Here is a 22690-nt window from a genome sequence, read left to right on the forward strand (position 1 = left end):
CTAATTTTAACATGTCAGACTGTTCCTTTTTATAATGTCTGTACCTATTTTACCTAGTTAATTTTGCAAGGACAAGAGATTTCTTGAGCTCTAAAATGGGAGCAGAGTATCATGCCATTTACCTCATAGGATTGTTGAAGTAATTTAATAAATAATATATGTATTAGCTTTAGTAAGGGTCCCAAAAATATTTGCTTTAAAAAAAGGACTATTCCTTCTTGCCTCAGAGTGCCCAATATAGCAATGAACTCACATGGTAGGAGTTATGACTGGTAGAATGAATGAATGAATGAATGAACGAACATTTGGTGAAGAAGAAATAGTCTCTGAGAATGGAAGCCACAATAAAGGAAAACATTCTCCGTGGAGGGATTAAGTCCAGTATTTTCAGAGAGTGAAACCTGGATTTAAGTCCCTGAAATTAACTTGTTACACACGAAGCCTATCACCTTTTTTTTTTTTTTTACAATGAAGTTTTAGATTAGGAGCACAGCAAAGTTGATTTATAACAGGAAGTATCACAAACCCTAATTTATATTAACAACACTCTACATTGCATTTAATATTCTTATATTGGTTTTAGTGTTTTAAAAATGAAAGAAATTGTATGTTCTAACACAGAAGACAAAGAATGTCCTTTTATAAGGAACATTACACCTTCTGTATTTTAATCAGATTCAAATTCAGAATAAAATTATTGTGTAGAATTTTTAAGAGGGTGAAAAAAAAACTGTTTTCTAAGAAGATTAGAGAAATTGAAAAACTTAGGAGCATTATAAAGCCTACATGCTAGTAGTAACAAGGGTCTATCTTAGGTGCTTGGTGATCATTAGCATTAATGCCATTCCACGTGCATATAAAGACCCAAATAGGCCCCTGATGTTTTCCTCTTTGAATGCGTGTAAGTTATATTTATACAGACAATCTAGTACTCCAGTTATAAAGGGCTATTAATAACCACCTGCATCTTTCCTTCCTTTGCTGGGAAAAGAAAAGCACCTTACAACCTTACATCTAGAAACTGGGTAAGGAAAATTTAAGTCTCAGTTCCTAATCTTACAGAACAGAATAAAATTATTGTCCAAGAACTACGTATATCAACTCTAACTGTAGTCATTAAACATGTTTCCAATCTTTTCAGAATAATATATGAATGCTTTTACACATCAAAGGCAAGTGTTGGTTTGGGATGCTCCAGATTAGTCTAGAGTCAGAGAAACAACATTTGAATTTTTCCTTTACCAATTACCAAGTTCATGAACTTGAGTATATAAGAATTCATTTCTACATCAGTAAAGTGGAAATAATGATTCCCTATATACAAGTGAAATTTTTTAATTTAAATGCAATTAATTAACATATGGTATCTTATTAGTTTCAGTGGTAGAGGTCAATGACTCATCAGTCTTATATAACAGTCAGTGCTCTTTACATCACATGACCTCCTAAATGTCCAGCACCCAGTTACCCCATACCCCTACCCCCTCCATTCCAGCAACCCTCAGTCTGTTTCCTATGATTAAAAGTCTCTTACGGTTTCTTTCTTTCTCTGATTTCATCTTGTTTTATTTTTCCCTCCCTTCCCCTGTGATCTTCTGTTTTGTTTCTTAAATGCCACCTATGAGTGAGATCATATGATAATTGTCTTTCTCTGATTGGCTTATTTGGAGCTAGAGAGTCTTAAGCAAGTTCCACACCCAGCACAGAGTTCCATGCCAGGCATGATCTCACAACCCTGAGATCATGAGCTGAGCTGAAATCAAGAGTTAAATGCTTAACACACTGAACCACCCAGGCACCACAATGGAATATTATTTTTAAAGTACCTAATGCAGGGGCACCTGGGGGGCTCGATTGTTTAGCCTCTGCCTTCTGCTCTCGTCATGATTCCAGAGTCCTGGGATCGAGCCCTGCATCAGGCTCCCTGCTCCATGGGAAGCCTGCTTCTTCCTCTCCCACTTCCCCTGCTTGTATTTCCTCTCTCCCTGTCTCTCTTGCTCTCTGTCAAATAAATAAATCTTTAAATAAATTAAATAAATAATAAAAAAATAAAATAAATAAAATTTTGAAGAACAATACCTAATGCAATGCCTAACATATACTAAATGCTCACCTGGTTTTATTATTTCATCAGTTTGTATCTACAGGTAAGTGTTAAACCAATTTTATGCATTAAGAAATAAATGGACTCTGAACTGTTTCCTCCCTTTACTCCGGTTCCTCATTAGCTTCTTCTCTAGAAAACAAAAATGCAATATCTAACAAATCTGTAATGCGGGGACTTAACCAGTCAATTTTGAGAGCCTCTGCCAATTAAATTCCTTTGACATCTTTGAAAACCAAGCAGACAAGCTGTAGGACCAATGTCTGTTCATTGCTCCAACAATGCATTTGAGGTCAAAATGTGAAGACGGAGAAGGAATTGCTTATGGCTTAGTTTTCTATTTCATTTCATCTTTACCTGGGATCCTTTTTTAAACATAGAAGAGGAGATAGTGGTATTTATAATGTTTGTGTATAATGATGAAATCTGTCAAAGACTTTCCCTTGATCACTGGCTGGTATCAGGAATCCTATGTTGTTTTTCTTTTTGTCCTGAATGACAATCAAATAAACAAATAATACAATATTCATCACTTCACTAAGATACCTACCTTTATTCTTTTCTGTCAGGGTGCTTGTTGTGTACAGAATTTAAACTGGGGCTTGAGAAAGAAACTTTAAGAAAATAGAAGATATAACTCTTGTCCTTAAAAAATGCAAAATCCCAGAGCACCTGGCTGGCTCAGTCAGTGGAGCATTCAACTCTTGATCTCAGGGTTGTACATTTGAGTCCCACCTTGGGTGTAGAGATTACTTAATGATAAAATCTTCAAAAAAAAAATCATAATGACATGAAGGCAAACTTTACCCAAAAAATCATTAATAGCCTAATTAGCTACTCAGATCGATAGCCACTTAGGGTGACCCTATTAAGTTTAAGACACTTTGTATTTGAAAAATACAATGAACGGTCACTGTCATTAAGGACTTACCTTCAACTGGGTAAATAAAACAATGGTAGATGAATAAGAAATGTGTGTAAAATATTTAGCACAATGTTAGACATAATAAACAGTTGTCGCTAGCCATCATTATCATCATTATTGTTAGCATCATAACAATGTGTGGATGAAGATGTTTTATTTGAAATACAACAAGCCATGTAGGTTCAAGTGAAAGATGCTCAATATTGCAGAGGGTTTTTGACAGTGTAGGGTCAAATATTGGAGACACGAGGGTAAAGAAGTGTCTTAAGAGACTGCAAAATTCAGAGAAGGTTTTCTTCAGGAAGAAGGCTTGTTAAATATGGTTCTGTGCAAAAGTGAGGCATAGAGAAAGCTGAAAATGTAAAAGGAGACTGGGTTATCAGTAGCTTGGGAGAAAGTAGCCTTAGAGAGTAGCCTTGGCTGTGGGCAGAGGTACAGCTTTATTAGCAATAAGATCAAAAGAAAAAGGAAGAATGATTTTGGTTGAAGTTAAGGTAGTTCAGGGAATTCATGTCATGTGAGTTGCACTCTTTAAAGTAAGTAGGAAAAGAGATGATCAGTTGACAGTAAGGGAAGGGGGTAGGGTTGGACTCTTGAAGAATGGAAATCTAGAGAAATTGCTGGGGACAATATATGGAGATTCAGTTACCATCACAAAAGAAGATCCTATTTGGATAACATGGACTGAAACAAGTCTGTTACAATTATTTACATTTCTTTAGACATTTTTGATACTCTAGGAGCAAAGAAACTGGGCTGGATTTTCTTTGGCAGGGCAAGAACGATACAAGAATAAGGGACAGGGATGGAAAAGATTTCAAGCTCCGAGGTCAACTGAGGCAAGTAAAAGCAGACCTGGTGAAATGGTTGTGAAGACTTGTCAGAGCCCCATTATCACAGTGAAGAATCTACATCAGGGGAACAAAAAACGGGATGGTGGGAAAGGGCAGAAGGCTGAAACAGATTGAGTTTCACGTTCTGGTTTGCAGAGCTGGAAGTGTCGTGGGTTTAGCCCAGTACCAAAGTGTGGCCATCTCTGTGGTTAGAGAGACTCAAAGCCTTGGAAGCCAGGATCCCGCATGGACTATTGAGCCATGAAGTTTCCCAGAGTAATAGTATAAACAGCCCTGGTGTAAACATGACCACGGGACAAGTGTCATCTTACCTGAGCTATGCAAGTAGTGTGTTAAAACATGATGGCAAAAGTGGATGACCGAGGCTTCAAAAAATTACAGTTGCAAACTGGAGGTTTTTGGAGGGTAGAGGTTAAGTTTGCTTTTCTCTGTAGTCCCTCTCAATGGGCGTGGTGTTGATACAATCTTGATGGTTGACAAATGGGTTGTTTGTTGAATTGATAAATAAATGAATAAACAAATTAATGATGATGCATGACTTAGGAACATTGGTTTGAAACAGCCATGTGAACTGAGGAGTTTGTTGACCCATCCTCTTTGCTCTGTGAGCTTAGATAGATGAAAGCAGGAACGGCTGTGCTGGAAAGGTCTGGGAGGGATGGAGTATTATGACAGGATGACACAGTTTCATCTACTCTGAAGAAGTGGAACGCATGTAGGAGGAAATCATTAAGCATGTGCGGGGATAAACAAGTAATATGTGGAATGGAAAGCAAAATGAACCATGAATAAAGGGTGTTGGTTTTCTTTTTTCTTTTTTTCTTTTTCCCGGTCTCTAGTTCCAAGTTAAGCTTGAGACATTTTTTTATCTACTATCATCATAATAGTTAATAAAAATTCACCTTTGGAAGGTGTTTCATGAAGTCATTCCTTTCTGGGTGCCTTTAGAAACACGACTAAAAAAAAAATCTAAAATAGGAAAACATAACCCTGAAATATTAAATGGAAATTATAAATAAGCATCTTGAGTAGAGAATTTGAAGAACTTGGACGTTTTCACTTTACCCCAGTAGACTTGGATGTGGATCACCCAGTGAAAAAAATGGAGAGCAGGAACATGAAAGGAAAAACTGAGAAAAAAAGAAAAGTTTAAAATTCTGTATTTTATTTATATTGATGTGAGAATTTACCATGGCTTTCCCCATACTAATTTTATGTCAGCAACCTTGTCAACATCTAAGATGTATTCAAATTATGTCAAATCATTTGGGCATACTGAAAAACTGAAAAAATGGGGTTCTCTCTCTTTCTCTTTCATATTGAGTCACTATGATACAGTGGAAAGAGCAGTGGGTTAAGAGTCAGGATATATGAATTCTCCATCAAGCTTTTCCAGAAATTATTTGTCTAGCTTTGTATGAATCATAAACTTCACTATACCTTAGTTGTATCATCTGTTAAATGAGGAAATTAGACTAGAATTTTGAACTCCACCCTACCCTACCCTTTCTGCTAATGAACTGTTACTGGGAAGCCTGAACAAAGACAACAAAGCACTGGCTGAGCTTGTTGGCACAGGAGGGGGAGGTCCTGCCTCGTAGTATTAACACCCAGGGCCCTGTGTTTGTTAGAGCTTTGACTTTGGTTTAATGTTCTGCTGTTGTCATTTTGCACCAGACTCTCTGGGCCCCACTGTAGCCAGCTCTGCTTATAGCTCACAAAATGCATTAGGATAATAGCAGACGATAAGCCAGAATGGGAGGTGGGGATCAGGGATTTACTACCTATACTACCACAGAGAAATGCCGACTATGTCCAGGTTTACCAGATTCTTCTGAGGTGTCTCCAGAGCGGTTGGAAATCTCTAGATCAAGATTGAAAATCTTTCCTGAGCAAGAAACACCATGGTTGAAGGTATAACCCCCCTAAATTGATGATACTAATGAGAAGGTTAGGAGGCTAGCAAGTGGTTTGACCTCTTTAAATACAAATTTTATGCATCGCATCATTAGCTTTGAAGAAAGAGGGGGAAAGGGTAAGAACATTTCTGTACCATTATTATCCTCTTGGTTTAATAACTTCCAATTCCTCTTACTATTCTTGCATGGAGTTTAAATTAAATTTTTTTATTTTTTAATCCTTTATTTATTTATTTATTTAAGTAATCTCCACACCCAATGCAGCACTTGAATTCATGACCCTGAGAATGAGAGTTGCATGCTCCATTAACTAGCCAGCCAGGTGCCCCTAAATTAAGTTTTTTTTTTTTTTTTAATTAACTAGGTTTCTGGTATGGGTAATGAAAGCCACACAAGTTTAATCTTAAGTTACTTCTCAACAAGAGTTGAGTGGATATATAGGGTTAATCAATTGTGCAAGAACAGTTTATCAGATAATTCAGTACCTAAGTACTCAACATGCAAAGAATCAAATTATTATGAAGCATGTCATTTTGTTCTTGTTTATACTATCTGTCACATTCTTATATGTTGGAAGAGTTTTGTCATCCAGAGAGGTCATATAAATCATCATTTAAAAATTTGTAGTTAACCCCATTCGGTAAGTTTATAAAAATAAAACAGAGGAAAAGGTGGGTTTTGAAGAGAGAAAAACAGATGTAGCACTTGGCAGGTGAGACAGGAGGGTCATTTGCTGACCATAATCAGCATATAAGAAGAGCTTGGCACTTCCTGGCTAATGAATGTTGCAGTTTTATTAGCTTTGTTTGTGATTAGGAGCAGCTATCTCCACTTCACAGCAAAGGTTCCCACAACAGATAACTGATATCCCAAGCTTCTTCAGTGTCTCCTTCATTCACTCAACAAATGTTTAATAAGCACCGTTTTTCTTGTGATGCTGTCAATGGTTTCTAGTCACCTCCAAAGTCTTCATCTGTATCTATGGTTCCTCCATCAGAAAGCTATGTTGCTTTGAGTTTTTAACTGACAAGAATATAGATGAAATTCTTTAGGCCTAGACAGTGAATAAAAAAAGCAAGTTAATTAGGGTAATTAATTTATTGGAAGTATGGAATTCTGAAACTTCAGGGATACCTCAGAAAGCATTTACTAGCTCATTTTACAGATAAGGATACTGAGATTAAAAATCATAAGTGGCTGAGCCAAAATGGGTTGCCCAATGATCCTGAACCTGGTCTGATCATTCAGTTATTGAGGATTAGCTGTGTGTCAGGCACTGTACTAGGCACCGGTGCTACGAAGCTGAATAAAACACAATCAGCTCACGGATATGTATTTAAAAGGATATAATGTGCTGTGCTTAAGTTCAGTGATTGAGATATGCAGATGGATACGTGCGGAAGGAAGTTCTGAGCTCAGGTTGAGGGTCAGGAAGGCCACGTGATAGGAGATTAATTCTGAGCTACTTCCCAAAACCATGTCACCGAATACCTTAATTTAGACAGGTGATGGAGATAACTGAATTCCCAGGGCATTGATTCGTAAACTGGGTGTGCATCAGATCCCCTGAAAGGCTTGTCAACAGAGACTGCTGATTCCGGTTTTTGTTTTTGTTTTGTTTTTTTAAAGATTTTATTTATTTATTTGAGATAGAGAGATCACAAGTAGGCAGAGAGGCAGGCAGAGAAAGGGGGAAGCAGGTTCCTTGCCGAGCAGAAAGCCCGATGCAGGACTCGATCCCAGGACCCTGAGATCATGACCTGAGTCGAAGGCAGAGGCTTAACCTACTGAGCCTCCCAGGTGCCTCTGGTTCCTTTTTTTAACAAGTTCCCAGGTACTATTGATCCTGCTGGCCTGGAGGCCACCCCCCCTTTTTGGGGGGCCACATTTTGAAAACCACTGTCCTAGAGCATCCTTAGGTTTTTGTGTAAGTACAAAAAGCATTTAAGAAGAGTACTGAATTGCCAGGCAAAACACCTTACTTTATAAACCCCACAAAAATATAATAACACAGTCTAAGATTCTTTTCAGTAAGATACCAATTCCAAAATTTTCAATTACACAGTAATGTGAAAAATAAATACATAGGAACTTACTTGGGATGCTTCCTTTGAAAGTCTTAAATTCTGTCTCTATACATAGCATTCAAAACTGCCTAAGGGTCAGTGGTCTCTATAAATTTTGATATTCACAGTCCCTTAATATAAAACCTCACTTTAAAATTAGACTGTGTCCCTGACTGGGCTGCTTCCTGCTGTGGAGGGAGATATTTGATCATGCAGAGTACTACAGATTCCCAGATTCCCATCCCCCCGTTTGTTCTGCCTCTCTCTCTCTTAAAGTTCTTACACATCAGGGGCTCTCATTGGCCTCTGAGCACACGTTCCCTGGAGAAAGCCACGTCAGAGCAGGCGTGGAGAGACCCAGCCAGGCGCTGTGGTAGTTCCTAAGAAGAAAAGAAAACTTTTGTCTCTCTGGAGGAGGCTTCCCTGGCTTTGCACACACCTCTGTAGCAGTGGGACGCTCTGCTGGGCTGCCTACGTAGCTGTGTAATGAGAAAAAGATCGTCCTCTTCCCTTACGGTTGTTTTTAAATATCTGGTGCCAATATGTATTTTGGAAGCCTTCTACAGAAAGGCACACATGCATTTTTAATGATAAAAAATGCTTATGTTCATTAATTAGTCAACTTTAAACAAAGTAGCCATGAGAATTTATATACCTCAACAAATGCTGAGGATGGGTTTCTTTATCTTTTTTTATTTAAATTCAATTAGCCAACATATAATACATCATTAGTTTCAGATATAGTGTTCAATAATTCATCAGTTGCCTATAACACCCAGTACTCATCACGTGCCCTCCGTAATGCCCATCAACCAGTTACCCCATCCCCCACCCCACCCACCTCCCCTCCAGCAACCCTCAGTTTGTTTCCTAGAATTAAGAGTGTCTCCTGGTTTGTGTCCCTCTCTGATGACTTCCCATTAAGTTTTCCCTCCCTTCCCCTATGTGGGCTTCTTTAAAATTCAATACAGAAGACTAAATTAAAAACAATTTTCTATGTTTTCTTATCATCTAGAATGTCAGTAAAAAGACTATGTTTCTAACAGATGATGAATACAGTTACCTAGATTTGTGATTGCTTCTCCGGGTCCCTTTGCCTTGACAAATAAAAGTCAAATTATATGACAAGTGCATAATTTCTATATTATACTGAGAAGTATCCATATGTATATTACTTTTATACATTTATGTATATATTCGTACATTTATACATTATGTATTTGTATGTCTGTATATTGTAGAAGCACAGCCATTTCATGTATATATCTCTAAATATGCGAATCACAGAATCAGGAAAACAATTATCAATCAACACCATTGTGTCCTCATCCCAAAGTACGCTCTCTGACATTAGTAGGCACTCAATAAACAGTTATTAAGCAGTGGGATGGGTGAATGATTCAATCCCCCCTTTTTTTTTTACATGTATTTACTTCAGCTTTTCTAGATCCTCCAAGATGTTTTCTTTTCTGTAAGAATTATTTATTCATTTTATGTTCATTAAAATGGCTTGGCATAATATTCAGACATATTTCTTCAATTTCTAAATGAAATGGAAAATGGAAAACATATCAGTTATAATAGAATACCTGCCTTCCTACATGAACACATGCTCATTACAAATAAAGAAAATAAATGGCGAAGGGATAAAAGTAAATAGAGAAAAAAGGAAAAAGAGAAGGAATAAGTATCAAGGTCTCATTATGTTTTAACTATTTGTAAACACTAAGCAAAACATACTTTTTTTTTAAAAAGATTTTATCCATTCATTTATTTGACAGACAGAGAGAGAGGAGGAAACAGGCTCCCCACTGAGCAGGGAGCCCGACGTGGGGCTCGATCCCAGGACCCTGGGATCATGACCTGAGCCGAGGGCAGAGCCTTTAACCCACTGAGCCAACAAGGTGCCCCAAAACATACTTTTAAGTATCTTTGAGAAAGTGTCCTAAAAACTCAGTTATGAGAGGTGCCTGAGTTGAAGACCACCACATCTCTTTCATTTAGAGTTCTATCTACATTGCTTGTTTTTTAAGCAATAACTTGAAAAGTCAATCCATATTGATGACTATCATTACCTAAAAATATCAATATCTAAGATAGACATAAAAGTATTTGTGAAAGTATCATTAATAAGCAACATTAGTAAGAGTGAACATATTTACAAGAAATGTGAGGCTTTTCTAACTTGAAGCAACCTAGAAATTTATCCTAACAATATTAAAATACACATGGGGTTGAAGAAACCTTTTTAATTAATGACGTTTTTTGTTTTTGTTTTTTGTTTTAGATATAGAAAAGTTTACCTGATCTTAGGGGAGGCTTAGATATTTGTAAGATACTAGAGTAAATTTTAGAACTAAATGCAAAATCTCTGGAGAAAGTATGGAAAGAAATTACTTTGAGGTTTCTTGTGAATTTTTGTTAAGGTTTGATCATAAATGTCATGCAAATATCCTTTGTCAGTGTGTTTTGGAAGTTCTTCCAAGGAGACCAAGGAGTGAAGAGGATTACGGGGTGGGGAAGGGGGGGGGAAATGAGGTTGATTTTACACTAGAAGAATGCAGTGGGGAATTCTATAACTTTCTAGTGAATTTTCTACCTCATTCCTGTGTCCACAATACAGTATTACAAAACCTTTGTAAAAACCAAAAATGTAAACTTCTGTACAGAACCAAAACTTCATTCTCCTCAGCAAGTTTGAGTAACCAAAATTTAATCCCATTATTGGTTCAAATATAACAATTAGGATGATTTTGAATCTCAGAGATTGAAACACACATAGCCTGAGGTAGAAAAGGGTTTTTCCAACTCCCAGAATCTAAGGAGGTTTGACAACAGAGCCACTGGAAGGACACAGGTATAGCTTGGCCTCAGGAGCAAATATAGCTAGAAATGTACTGTCAGGACTTGCCATCTTGTCTTTGCTTTTTTCTTTTCTATGCACACCTGCTTCGGTCTCTTTCTTCATAATTCTTACCCTACATGGGATATATCAGTTTCTTTGTTCTACATCTTATAGATACAGTCACTTGAAGAAAATAGACTCCCTTGATACACCCTTTGGAACAGTCCTAAAATTATAAGAAAGATTTGCTGACTCAGTTGGATCCATTGGCTACCTCTGGACAATCTACAGTTTGGCTTGGAGAATGGAGGACTAAGATAGGTTCACTTTAGGTGCCAACTAATCTATTGTGGCTAGAGGAGCAGAATCATGCAATAACAATGCAACTCCCTTGGGTACCATAAAGTTTGACAATAGAGAATATGGGGAGCCATTCCTAGGCAAAGGAGAATGTTGTAGAACTGGGCAGGAAAACCATACGTTAAAAGTACCCATCACAACACCAAGGAAAAAAACACATTATTTCTGGGTTGGTTATGCCTAGGCTAGCTCTCGGAAGTCTAGTATATAGCCCACTTAAGTGGCTTTACATATATTAGATGTACAGCTAGTAGCATATCTGTACCACATGAAGAAAATCTTGATAGAGCAAATAGATTTAAATGATTGAGTGCAGTCTTCTTCATGAAATTCTTTTCAAATACCTACCTGAACTCTACTGAACTCTTGCAAGTATATATGATCATCACTACACAGTTAATCACATAATTGTTCTAGAATTGCCTGAATAGCAGGTCTGAATTCCAGCTCAACTGTGGGTATCTTATCTTATGCTTCCTTTTACTAGAAGACTTCTACACCAAGGTTAGTGTTAAACACATAATTTATTCCACATCCATTCTGTAAATGATTCTTGAGAGCCTACTGATTTCTAGGCAATATACTCAAAGCTCAGCATACAAAGATGATCAAAGATGATCTTTAAAGAGAGCATGTGATTTGAGGTCTTTTGTCTCTATCACACTTGACACAGAAATCTAGCATAGGCAGATTTGATCTAGCAAGTGAACTGCATCTCCAAATACCAGTAGTGTTGTTTCTAGATGCAGTTTAGTTTGCCTATCCAGAAAAATCAGAATTTTCCTCCTATTGAAGCCAAAAGGCTATTAATGCAAATCCCATTGAATTTGCATTTGGTTACATTTCTGATGGGAGCATTCATATGCAAATGAAAGTCCATGAAAAGATAGCCAGATAATTCAAATAGTTGCTGAAATATCAAGATAAAAGTAGGATGTTAAAATGTCCATCCATCTGTGTTTACTAGGTTGCACTAAGGATCATCAAGTGGATCGGTGTTCTTTAAAAGCTAAAATAAGTCATGCCTTAAACATCTGACAACATTCAAATAGGTCTAGGTTCAGAACGGAGCTGTTATGTCACTTTCCACTGCTATAGAGCTGAAAAAAAAAGTCAGTCCATGGTCAAATCAGTCAAGTTGCTCAAAAGAGGTTCATCTTTGACCCACCATCTTGTCCCCTTTATCTCTTCTTGTGTTAAAAACAAAAGGTGATTTTTCAATAGATGTAGTCATTTTGATGACCCAAAACAGTGAACAAATAGTTTGTGCAAGTTGGCAGTTCTTTGTACTCTCTAGAGACTTGATGGCGCAAGTTGAATGACACCATCATGTTCACTACCAATAAATACCATTTAGAAAGCATCTATGGCATCATGAGCATACTAACAGAAATTTGATTGATCTTAATCAATATTCATGTTCTTCTGAAAGATTTAAGACTTGGCATGCAACTCTTTTTTTTTTTTTTAAGATTTTATTTATTTATTTGACAGAGAGAGATCACAAGCAGGCAGAGAGGCAGGTAGAGAGAGAGGAGGAAGCAGGCTCCCCCCTGAGCAGAGAGCGCGATGCAGGGCTCGATCCCAGGACCCTGAGATCATGATCTGAGCCGAAGGCAGCGGCTTAACCCACTGAGCCACCCAGGCGCCCCAGCATGCAACTCTTGATTTTGGGGTTGTGAGTTCGAGTCCCACATTGGGTACAGAGGTTACTTAAAAATGAAATCTTAGTAAATAAATAAATAAAAGAGTTCAAGACAAGATTCTGAGAAGGTTTAAACAAATTTCAAGATATAAAATCATAATCTACTATTATACATTCCAAACCTATATTTGAAGGAAATATAGGTGTTGCAATCAGACTGTTGCTCTTATTCAACTTATCAGAAGTTGGGGGGGCAAAAGAGAAAGTTTTGAGATCACGCCACTCAGGATTACTAGCATTTAGTTTAATAGTCTACAAAGTGCGACGCTCCCCAGTTTCCTTTTATTTGATACAATGTATTAGTTCATAGTTTCAAGTGCTTTTAGAATTCTGGTGCTCCGTGCTTTGGTGGCTGTCACCTGTCATCCATCAAATTTGGAAAGCCTGAACCTGGGATAAGGTCTTAACCTCTCCTTCCTTGGCACACCCAATCCTTCCCCCATGCCTGGTGTTTTTACTTGTTAAATATCTCAAATCCAGCCACTTCTCACAGTCTCCATCACCAATTCCTTAACCTTTATCTTTGCTTGGTTTATGGCAGAAACTCCTAATTGGATTCTCAGGATCGACTTTTCTTTTCCTGCAGTCCCTATCATACGATAGCCAAAGTTGTCATTTAAAGATGCTGATAATTCACAATTTCATCCAGTCATCTTCTTCCTTAATACCTGTCAATGGCTTCCTGTTTCTCTTAGAATAAAACCCCAATCCGTAACAGGTCTACCGTATGCCACATGTTCTTGTTCCTTCCTGCTTCTCCACCCTCGCATCATATTGCTTCCCTTCCACTGTGGGCACATCAGCTCTGTCTCTTTAGATGGGGAAAGCCACCATGCTCCTTCCAGTCCCTGCATCCTTGCACAAGCGGCTCTGCCCCAGCTTCTACAGTTAGTAAACTCTGTGCCTTCTCAATTAAAGTTTTCCTGATCTTCTAGTCTCCATTGGGTCCCCCTGCTGCTTCTTTCAAACTACCACACAACGTCCATTCCTAACACTTATGTGAGTGTGTAATATTTTTATTTTGGAGAAAATACCAGTTGTACTGATTGTTCTCGTGTCTTCCTGAAGGATCAAACCGCATCTGTTTTTTGCTTATCGAAACAAGACATGGCACCTACCATATACAGTCATTCAGTACTCGTTGAATTAATGGAAGGTTCCGCTCTCTGTTCTTTTCATCTATAATCCACAAGTTCATAGCAGTGAACGCAACAATAAAAATGAAAATAAAAAGAAAAGTTGACTGGCTTGCATGAACATCACCCTACCACAAATGGTCAGAAATAATTAGTATGGCAAATACTGTAATATCTTTTATGGCAGAGCAGGTGAGGTGAAGAATATAGGGGAATCAAGATTAACGGCTCTCAGAAACTATGAAAGCAGGTCTCCACCATTAGTTGTACTAGCAAAGGACTTTTATTCATCTACTTACAGTAGCAGGCACACTCCCAACACTGTCTTATGCATAAAAATGTTTATTTAGGTTATTTAAGCCACAACTTATTTCCGAAACATATCTAGAGGTTTCAGATATACAAAGTCTTGTGACACGGTTGCTAAAATTGATTCGCAGCTCTTATTCATTTCATGGGAACAGAGTCATAATTACAAAAGTTAAAAATCATATCAAAATCACACAATAATATAGCCAGTTTCTTTTGCTTTTATTAGGTATTTCTGTTAATTTTAATTCACTTCTGTTTGTGAGCTTCATTTTACTTTCAGGCAGCTTTAAAATACTGAGCTAAATCTTGAAATTATGGGAAAAGATAAAGTGTCACATCCCATGATTTTTTAACAAGGTCCCATTATTATCTCTCTAGGAATATCTATCCTTTCGCATCTGTGTCAGACTGTGTAGTCTTGGCCATCTGTGATGTGCAGAGAGTGGAAGGTTAAAAGCTTATATTTAGCAACAGGATGTATCTGTGGTTAGGCACGTTAAGTTTAGTGGACAATAAAAAATTAAATATACCTTTCTTAAAAGAAAAGGAAGTTTTATCTAGACTGTTAAAGTGGCTTTGAGCTCCTAGTATCTCTCATGTTTATGGATCTTAGAATGTAGCTCTGTTTTTTATTTTTAAATTTTCCCTAAAAAAAAAAACAAAAGCAAAAACAAAAAACATTTGAAACTATCTTTCATTCTTTGTGAATTATGTGGAACGGTATTCCAGGAAGAGGAAAATAAGATGTGCTTATTTAACGTAAAGCAAAGTGTCCTCCTTTTTTTGCATATATGACAAGAATAAGCCTTCAGTCAATGACTGGTCATCTGCGACACTTCTCCCAAATAAACTAGCTATTTGCTGTCTTTTTGCAAGTCAATATTCCGTACTAACAATGACATGAATGGGCTTGGGCCCCTGGGAAGAAGGCCCCGCAAAGATATTTATGATGTCCTCTTATGATTTCAGTTAAGAATGCAAATTGCACATCAGACTTTGAGGAATACTTTGCCAAAAGAAAACTGGAGGAACGCGATGGCCATGCAGTCAGCATCGAGGAGTACCTTCAGCGCAGTGACACAGCCATTATTTACCCAGAAGCCCCCGAGGAGCTGTCTCGCCTTGGCACGCCAGAGGCCAATGGGCAAGAAGAAAATGGTGAGGCTGTAATTCATTTTTAGCCACTACACTGACCTCTGCAGCTGTTACAATTACAAATGCACTACATGCCTGGGTGTTTACCTTAAAATTTGAAGAACAGCTGCAGAGGCATGGAATTTCATGAGCAAAGATTAGAACTGTAATTTTAGGGTATTGTGAAATTTTTTTTGTCAGCAAATTTGTGTCATTTGTACATCCAATAAAGAACAAGAACAATTAGAGCCTATTTCTAAGAGATAAAAATATCGAAATTGATTCCAATGTTTCTGAAATATTTCACTTTTGAGGAACTAAAAAAAAAAAAAAAAAGTTGAGAAAGAGTGACCCCTCGCCTTCCCTTTCTTGTTTACTGACACCTGAAAAAGCTCTCTGGCCGGCTGTGAATTCCCGAGTCGCATGTGACCAAAGGTTTTTACCACGAACTGTCAGTCACCTAAAGAGAATTTCCTCATTTATCAGCTGTTTAAATTTCCCCCCAAAAGCGCCAGTAATTAATTAACTTCCCAGCGCAGTGTGAGCTGATTCCGACAAGTCTGCGCCGGGTGTGCGAGGGGACCGGCGCGCGCGGAGGCCGAGCGCAATGATGGCGCTCTCGTGGAGCAGATTGCTGTGATTCCTGTCATACCAGCCCGGGCAGGCAGCCCATTAGCTGCCATTGATTTACTGACCTTTTGGCCTGCTTCTCTCCCTCTCGTCTCTCGGCTACAGACCTGCCACCTGGAACTCCAGATGCTTTTGCCCAACTGCTGACCTGCCCCTACTGCGACCGGGGCTACAAGCGCTTGACATCACTGAAGGAGCACATCAAGTACCGCCACGAGAAGAACGAAGAGAACTTTTCCTGCCCTCTTTGTAGCTACACGTTTGCCTACCGCACCCAGCTCGAGCGGCATATGGTGACGCACAAGCCAGGGACAGATCAGGTGGGGGGTTGGTTTTAAGTGATTTCTTTCTATAATAACCCCTTAGAGAAACGATATTGCTTTGATTGGCAATCATTATTAATTTTTCATGGCATTTTGAAGATGCAGATCTTTTAATGGTAATAGCTTTAATTGAGGTCTAAATGATTTTTTGATGGTCTCTTCTAATATGATTTAATAGTCTTATGTTCACGATCGAATGAGTGTGTTAATTTCTAATTTAGAAATTTTATTTGCACTTTAACTTGACTTTAGTTTCATTTTTATGTTCCACAAAAAAGTGAATGAAATCGTAGCATTTTAATTATACATTATTAAACATCTCAGCAATTTTAATTCCATTTTTCACCTAGTTTTACTCAGAATTTTTTTTTTTTCATATAGGATCTAAGTCAGAGTAAAGGAAGTGTGTATTTCTTTCATTTGTCATACAATATCTTCAGGTACTTAGAGTATTTTTACAAGCTGCTACTAGTTTCTGAAATCTAATTAAACATTTTTTTAAATCAAAAAGGCATATTACACCTCTATATAGGTATAAAATAAACTGGATTGATACTACAATATTGGACCCACATTTTAAATGATCCCTTTTGATTTGCATGCCTGTGGCTAAACATTAAGCTTGTTCTGCCTCATTTGGTTGATTTGTGTTAAAAATAAAAACTCTGTTTTGAACAGGTAAGTGTAGCTACTTAAATCCTTAAAATGTTTGAATAGGATCGATTCACAGTGTCCCTTCCATGTTTTAGCAACACTGCTCTTTTTGCCCTCCTGGGAGAACTGACTGCAGGTTGATCTTATGTGTTTGAATGGTAACAGAAATGGTGTGCCTGAAGCCCCAATAACTGGCCTTACCCATCTGGAAGCCTCCTATTTAAGCCTCGCTACCGTATCTGTTTTAAAAAAACGATTTAACAGGATATTCTGTAACATTCTTATGTTTCTTTTTTCTCGTGGGCATTATTTTCTTTGATTGAGGAAAATGAGGATAACCAAACCCAATCAAGAAATGGTGATGATGCTATATTATGGAATTTTACTATTATAATAGAACAGCTCAGGAAAATCATTCCATTCAGATCTGATTGGGCTTGTCACCTGAACCTTTTTCGAAGTTCAGCTACAAAAGCTATGCTCACATAGTTACACTTATGTAACAGTTTATCTCCCCTTGCTTATAGGAACAAAAACTCGAGGAAAAAAAAAAGTGCCTAGATATTTATCTAGCATAACTGCTTTAAATTTCACATGCAGAAGTGTGATTGTGTTGGCGCATTATGAATGGTAGCTTTGGTGTTGAAAAGTCCCCTCATTTGCTCATGGCATTTACAATTAGTAAATTAAAATGATTGTATCATATTAACAGTGGCACAACTAAAGTTTATAGTAGTCCTCTGAGGGCTGTGGGGGGAGACAAAGCAGCTGTTGCTGTTTGTTTATGCAACTCAGCAACATATGAGCGCTGGTCCCTCAATGGCGCTCGGCGGGCTGGGCTCCGCTTGATCTTTGAAGGTTGCTGCTGTTTGAACAAACCTCCCTGTGTCCCATGTAACACCATCTGTCTCACTAGGAATGTGGGAAGATTCAGCACACCCTAGCAGTTGTCATACCGTTTCTGTGCTGTCTTTTTGCAAAAGGCTTTTGTGTCATTGCTGCTTGAAAAAGGCTGACCTCCTACCTTGAGCATCCAGAGTGGATGACTGTATTTTTTTTTTTTTTTAGAATTCTAAGTCACAGTGCTTTTTTTCTCTTGTTCAAAAAGGTCAGCTGTGTTTGATTATATCTTTGCTGCTTTTAACTTGTCTTTTCAGCAAACTTTTTTTTTCTTTTTTGTCCCTACTCCCTAGCACACTACTAAAAGGAAAATGAAAAGTCGTTGAAGTCCTTCCTACTGGCCTGTGATAAAACTGCTCAAGCAGCTATAACCCAAGATGTTGTCTCTTACATTTGATAATGAATCAAATCTGATATGCAACACGTCAGGAAAAACAGGGTTTACATTTGCTACTAGCACAGTGAATGGGATATTTAAACAAGCTTATCACATAATGAAATATTTATAGTCAAGAATTTTTTTTGTTTATGTATGTGTGCTTTTTTTTTCCTCCTTTAAAATTGATATTGCTTCAGCGTGAGCTGTACTTCTACCCTGATACAGAAAATTTGATAAAATTAGTTCTTTGCATGGGGAGTTTTTTTGGAGACTACTTAGAATTTTTCAGAATAATACTTATTTTTTTCCTTGACAAAACAGTTGCATTCCAACAGGGAATCTTCAGATTTTAGAATGTGCAGTAAACACAGAGAACCACAAACATCTTTACAATTATACTTTCTCATCTCCAAAGGCTCAAAGAAACATTTTGGAAAAGAGACTACAGAGATAATTCTAAAGCAAGTGTTGGATGCGCATGTGAAAGCACTTTTTTTTTTATTTGTTCCGATTTTATTGCCAACATTATCACTTTTATTGCAACTCTGAAAGACTGGGCAAATAAATAAACATGCACTCAAACCTTTTGGCCTGTCTAAAAAATGGAGACCTTTTAAAAATATTTGTAACAAATTTCCTTTGTTCCTCCCACACAAAACTGATGTCAGTCTTTCCCCTTTTATAGCACCAAATGCTGACCCAAGGAGCAGGTAATCGCAAGTTCAAATGCACAGAGTGCGGCAAGGCTTTCAAATATAAACACCATCTGAAAGAACACCTGCGAATTCACAGTGGTGAGTAGCAGAGGTGCCGGTGCTCGCATTTGCATTTTGTTTCATTAGGGGAGTTTTAAAAGATTGTTTAAAATTTACACAATCCTGTTTGTAGCTTTCTGGAACTAGCCTTTTATTTCACAAACTACGTGAGCCTGCTCAGCCTTCATGAGACCTATGGTACCACCAGTGGCATGATCTTACAAAAAGAAAAGCCATGTTTAGACTTCCTAAAAATCGCCAACGCTTTGATTTATTACAAAATCTAGAGGCTCCTTTTTGGTCCTTTCAAATGCTCTTCTACAGATTAAGTATTTTTGACCTGAAGAAACTCAGCTGGCAAATTTTGAAGGGTATTCATTTTTGATACCTAACCATGAAAGAAAACGTTGAAGAATTTTGGATGAGAGCTTTTGTATGATAAATGTTCCTTGATTCCTGGAAGCTGTATATTACAGAACAACATCCGACCACTGAGATTTCTTCTTTATAACTATTTTGATAGCTCTGCCAAGCATTTTATTACCAAATTGGATGCTATTCAAAGGACTAGTTGGATTGGTAGAATCAATGGAATCTCTACAGAGTTGATTAAAGCCATGGCGGCACTTCCCTTTAAATACTGTGACATCTTTATTGTGTTATTGACCACACATTAATCTGACACTCTGTTTAAATAGGAGGCTGCTGATGGCAAGACAAGATTTGGGATCTTGGCTGAAAAAGGCATAGATAGCCCTCACCTTCCACTGCTAACATCTTGAATTATGTCCTCTCAGGGTAGATAAAGCCCAGAAACAGTTATGGCCACATAATTCTAAGCTAAGCACCTAGAATGTGGAGGTACCCCATTGTGTTCTTTCCCTTTGGCTTCACAGACTCTTGTATTGGTAGACAATCGCAATCATTGCCCAGTTGAAGAAATGTAATGTTGATTTTGATTATCATTTTAGGTGAAAAACCGTACGAGTGCCCAAACTGCAAGAAGCGTTTCTCCCATTCTGGTTCCTACAGCTCACACATCAGCAGCAAGAAATGTATTGGTTTAATCTCTGTAAATGGCCGAATGAGAAACAATATCAAGACGGGTTCTTCCCCTAATTCTGTTTCTTCTTCTCCTACTAATTCAGCTATTACCCAGTTAAGAAACAAATTGGAGAACGGAAAACCACTTAGCATGTCTGAACAGACAGGCTTACTTAAAATTAAAACAGAACCACTAGACTTCAATGACTATAAAGTTCTTATGGCCACACACGGGTTTAGTGGCACTAGTCCCTTCATGAATGGTGCACTTGGAGCCACCAGCCCTTTGGGAGTTCATCCGTCTGCTCAGAGTCCAATGCAGCACTTAGGCGTAGGGATGGAAGCCCCTTTACTCGGATTTCCCACAATGAATAGTAACTTAAGCGAGGTACAAAAGGTTCTACAGATTGTGGACAATACGGTTTCCAGGCAAAAAATGGACTGCAAAGCTGAAGAAATTTCCAAGTTGAAAGGTTATCATATGAAGGATCCATGCTCTCAACCTGAGGAGCAAGGAGTTACTTCTCCTAATATTCCACCCGTAGGTCTTCCAGTAGTGAGTCATAATGGTGCCACTAAGAGTATTATTGACTATACATTAGAAAAAGTCAATGAAGCCAAAGCTTGCCTCCAGAGCTTGACCACTGACTCAAGGAGACAGATCAGTAATATCAAGAAAGAGAAGCTACGTACTTTAATAGATTTGGTCACTGATGATAAAATGATCGAGAACCACAACATATCCACTCCATTTTCTTGCCAGTTCTGTAAAGAAAGCTTCCCTGGCCCCATTCCCTTGCATCAGCATGAACGTTACCTTTGTAAGATGAACGAAGAGATCAAGGCAGTCCTGCAACCTCACGACAACATAGTCCCCAACAAAGCTGGAGTTTTTGTTGATAATAAAGCCCTCCTCTTGTCATCTGTACTTTCTGAGAAAGGAATGACAAGCCCCATCAACCCATACAAGGACCACATGTCTGTACTGAAAGCATATTATGCTATGAACATGGAGCCCAATTCTGATGAACTGCTGAAAATTTCCATTGCTGTGGGCCTTCCTCAGGAATTTGTGAAGGAATGGTTTGAGCAACGAAAAGTCTACCAGTATTCAAATTCCAGGTCACCATCACTGGAAAGGAACTCCAAGCCGCTAGCTCCCAACAGTAACCCTCCCACAAAAGACTCTTTATTACCCAGGTCTCCCGTAAAGCCTATGGACTCCATTACATCACCATCCATAGCAGAACTCCACAACAGTGTGACAAATTGTGATCCTCCTCTCAGGCTAACCAAACCTTCCCATTTTACCAATATTAAACCAGTTGAGAAATTGGACCACTCAAGGAGTAATACTCCCTCTCCCTTAAATCTTTCCTCCACATCTTCTAAAAACTCCCACAGTAGTTCTTACACTCCAAACAGCTTCTCTTCTGAGGAGCTCCAGGCTGAGCCTTTGGACTTGTCATTACCAAAACAAATGAAAGAACCCAAAAGTATTATAGCCACAAAGAACAAAACAAAAGCTAGCAGCATAACTTTAGACCATAACAGTGTTTCTTCATCATCTGAAAATTCGGATGAGCCTCTAAACTTGACTTTTATCAAGAAGGAGTTTTCAAACTCAAATAATCTGGACAGCAAAAGCACTAACCCAGTGTTCGGCATGAACCCATTTAGTGCCAAAACTTTGTACACAGCTCTTCCTCCACAAAGCGCATTTCCCCCTGCGACTTTCATGCCACCAGTCCAGACCAGTATCCCTGGGCTCCGACCATACCCGGGACTGGATCAGATGAGCTTCCTACCACACATGGCCTATACGTACCCAACTGGAGCAGCTACTTTCGCTGATATGCAGCAGAGGAGAAAGTACCAGCGGAAACAAGGATTTCAGGTAACGGGACCTACCCTTTTGCTCGGAACAGAGGAGACCTTGAAAATTATACTATGCTGGGTATGTGCATGCGGGGTGGGGGGAGTCTTAGTGAGAACAAAATCAAGTGCTGTTTTTTCAGCAGACGTGGCAGAGTTGGTTTTCACTTGAACCTCAAACCGGCTGGGCTAGACAAACAAATGGAGAATCAGAGGAACACAGAGCTGTGGGAACACGGCTGCCTTACAAAAGATAAAGAGCTTCAGACTTATTTTTGAGGTTTATTTAGATTGATCTGTATGCTTTTAGAATTATACGGCGCTAAAGGTATTTGCCAGGACTTCCACAGAGGCTAGAGGTTAGCGTCTCGAACAGTCCCCTACTTGTGCAAATGTTCACAATTCACAGTCTGCAATAAGACACGTATGAGTCTGATATGAACTTGGTTTTATAGAAAATAGTGTACTTTGGAGAGTATTTTAAAACCTATTTTGCACACTCCACTTGACTTCTGATGGACTTTTCAAACCAGTGAATGATTAATGGTTTTCCAATCCAAATGCAGGTATGTTTTAACAACATGAAGTATAATCCCTGTTTGCAAAATAGGAGCATAAGTAGCCGTGCACCTCTGTAACAGCTGTTCCAGGCTTCCAATTTACAGTACATCTGCCCTCTTTGTAAATGTATTTAAGCCTATTTAATCTCTTCTAATATTAATTAGTACAAACGTAGTCTAAGAAAACGGAACTGTGAGCTAGCAAATGGA

At 38.3% G+C, this 22690-nt stretch overlaps 1 protein-coding gene across 4 annotated transcripts in view; it reads left to right on the plus strand.

Annotated features, from left to right (window-relative positions):
• The window catches only part of ZEB2 (zinc finger E-box binding homeobox 2), a 135676-nt gene that overhangs the window by 100885 nt on the left and 12101 nt on the right, over window positions 1–22690 (plus strand). For all 4 annotated transcript variants that reach the window (XM_047722432.1, XM_047722434.1, XM_047722435.1 and 1 more), the window contains exons 5-8: window positions 15196–15384; window positions 16096–16310; window positions 18932–19040; window positions 19973–21942. In XM_047722432.1, coding sequence (XP_047578388.1) covers window positions 15196–15384; window positions 16096–16310; window positions 18932–19040; window positions 19973–21942 — 2483 coding nt within the window. The remainder of the gene's footprint in view (window positions 1–15195; window positions 15385–16095; window positions 16311–18931; window positions 19041–19972; window positions 21943–22690) is intronic.

The sequence above is a fragment of the Lutra lutra genome, chromosome 3, assembly GCF_902655055.1.
Source record: "Lutra lutra chromosome 3, mLutLut1.2, whole genome shotgun sequence".
Classification (NCBI taxonomy): domain Eukaryota; kingdom Metazoa; phylum Chordata; class Mammalia; order Carnivora; family Mustelidae; genus Lutra; species Lutra lutra.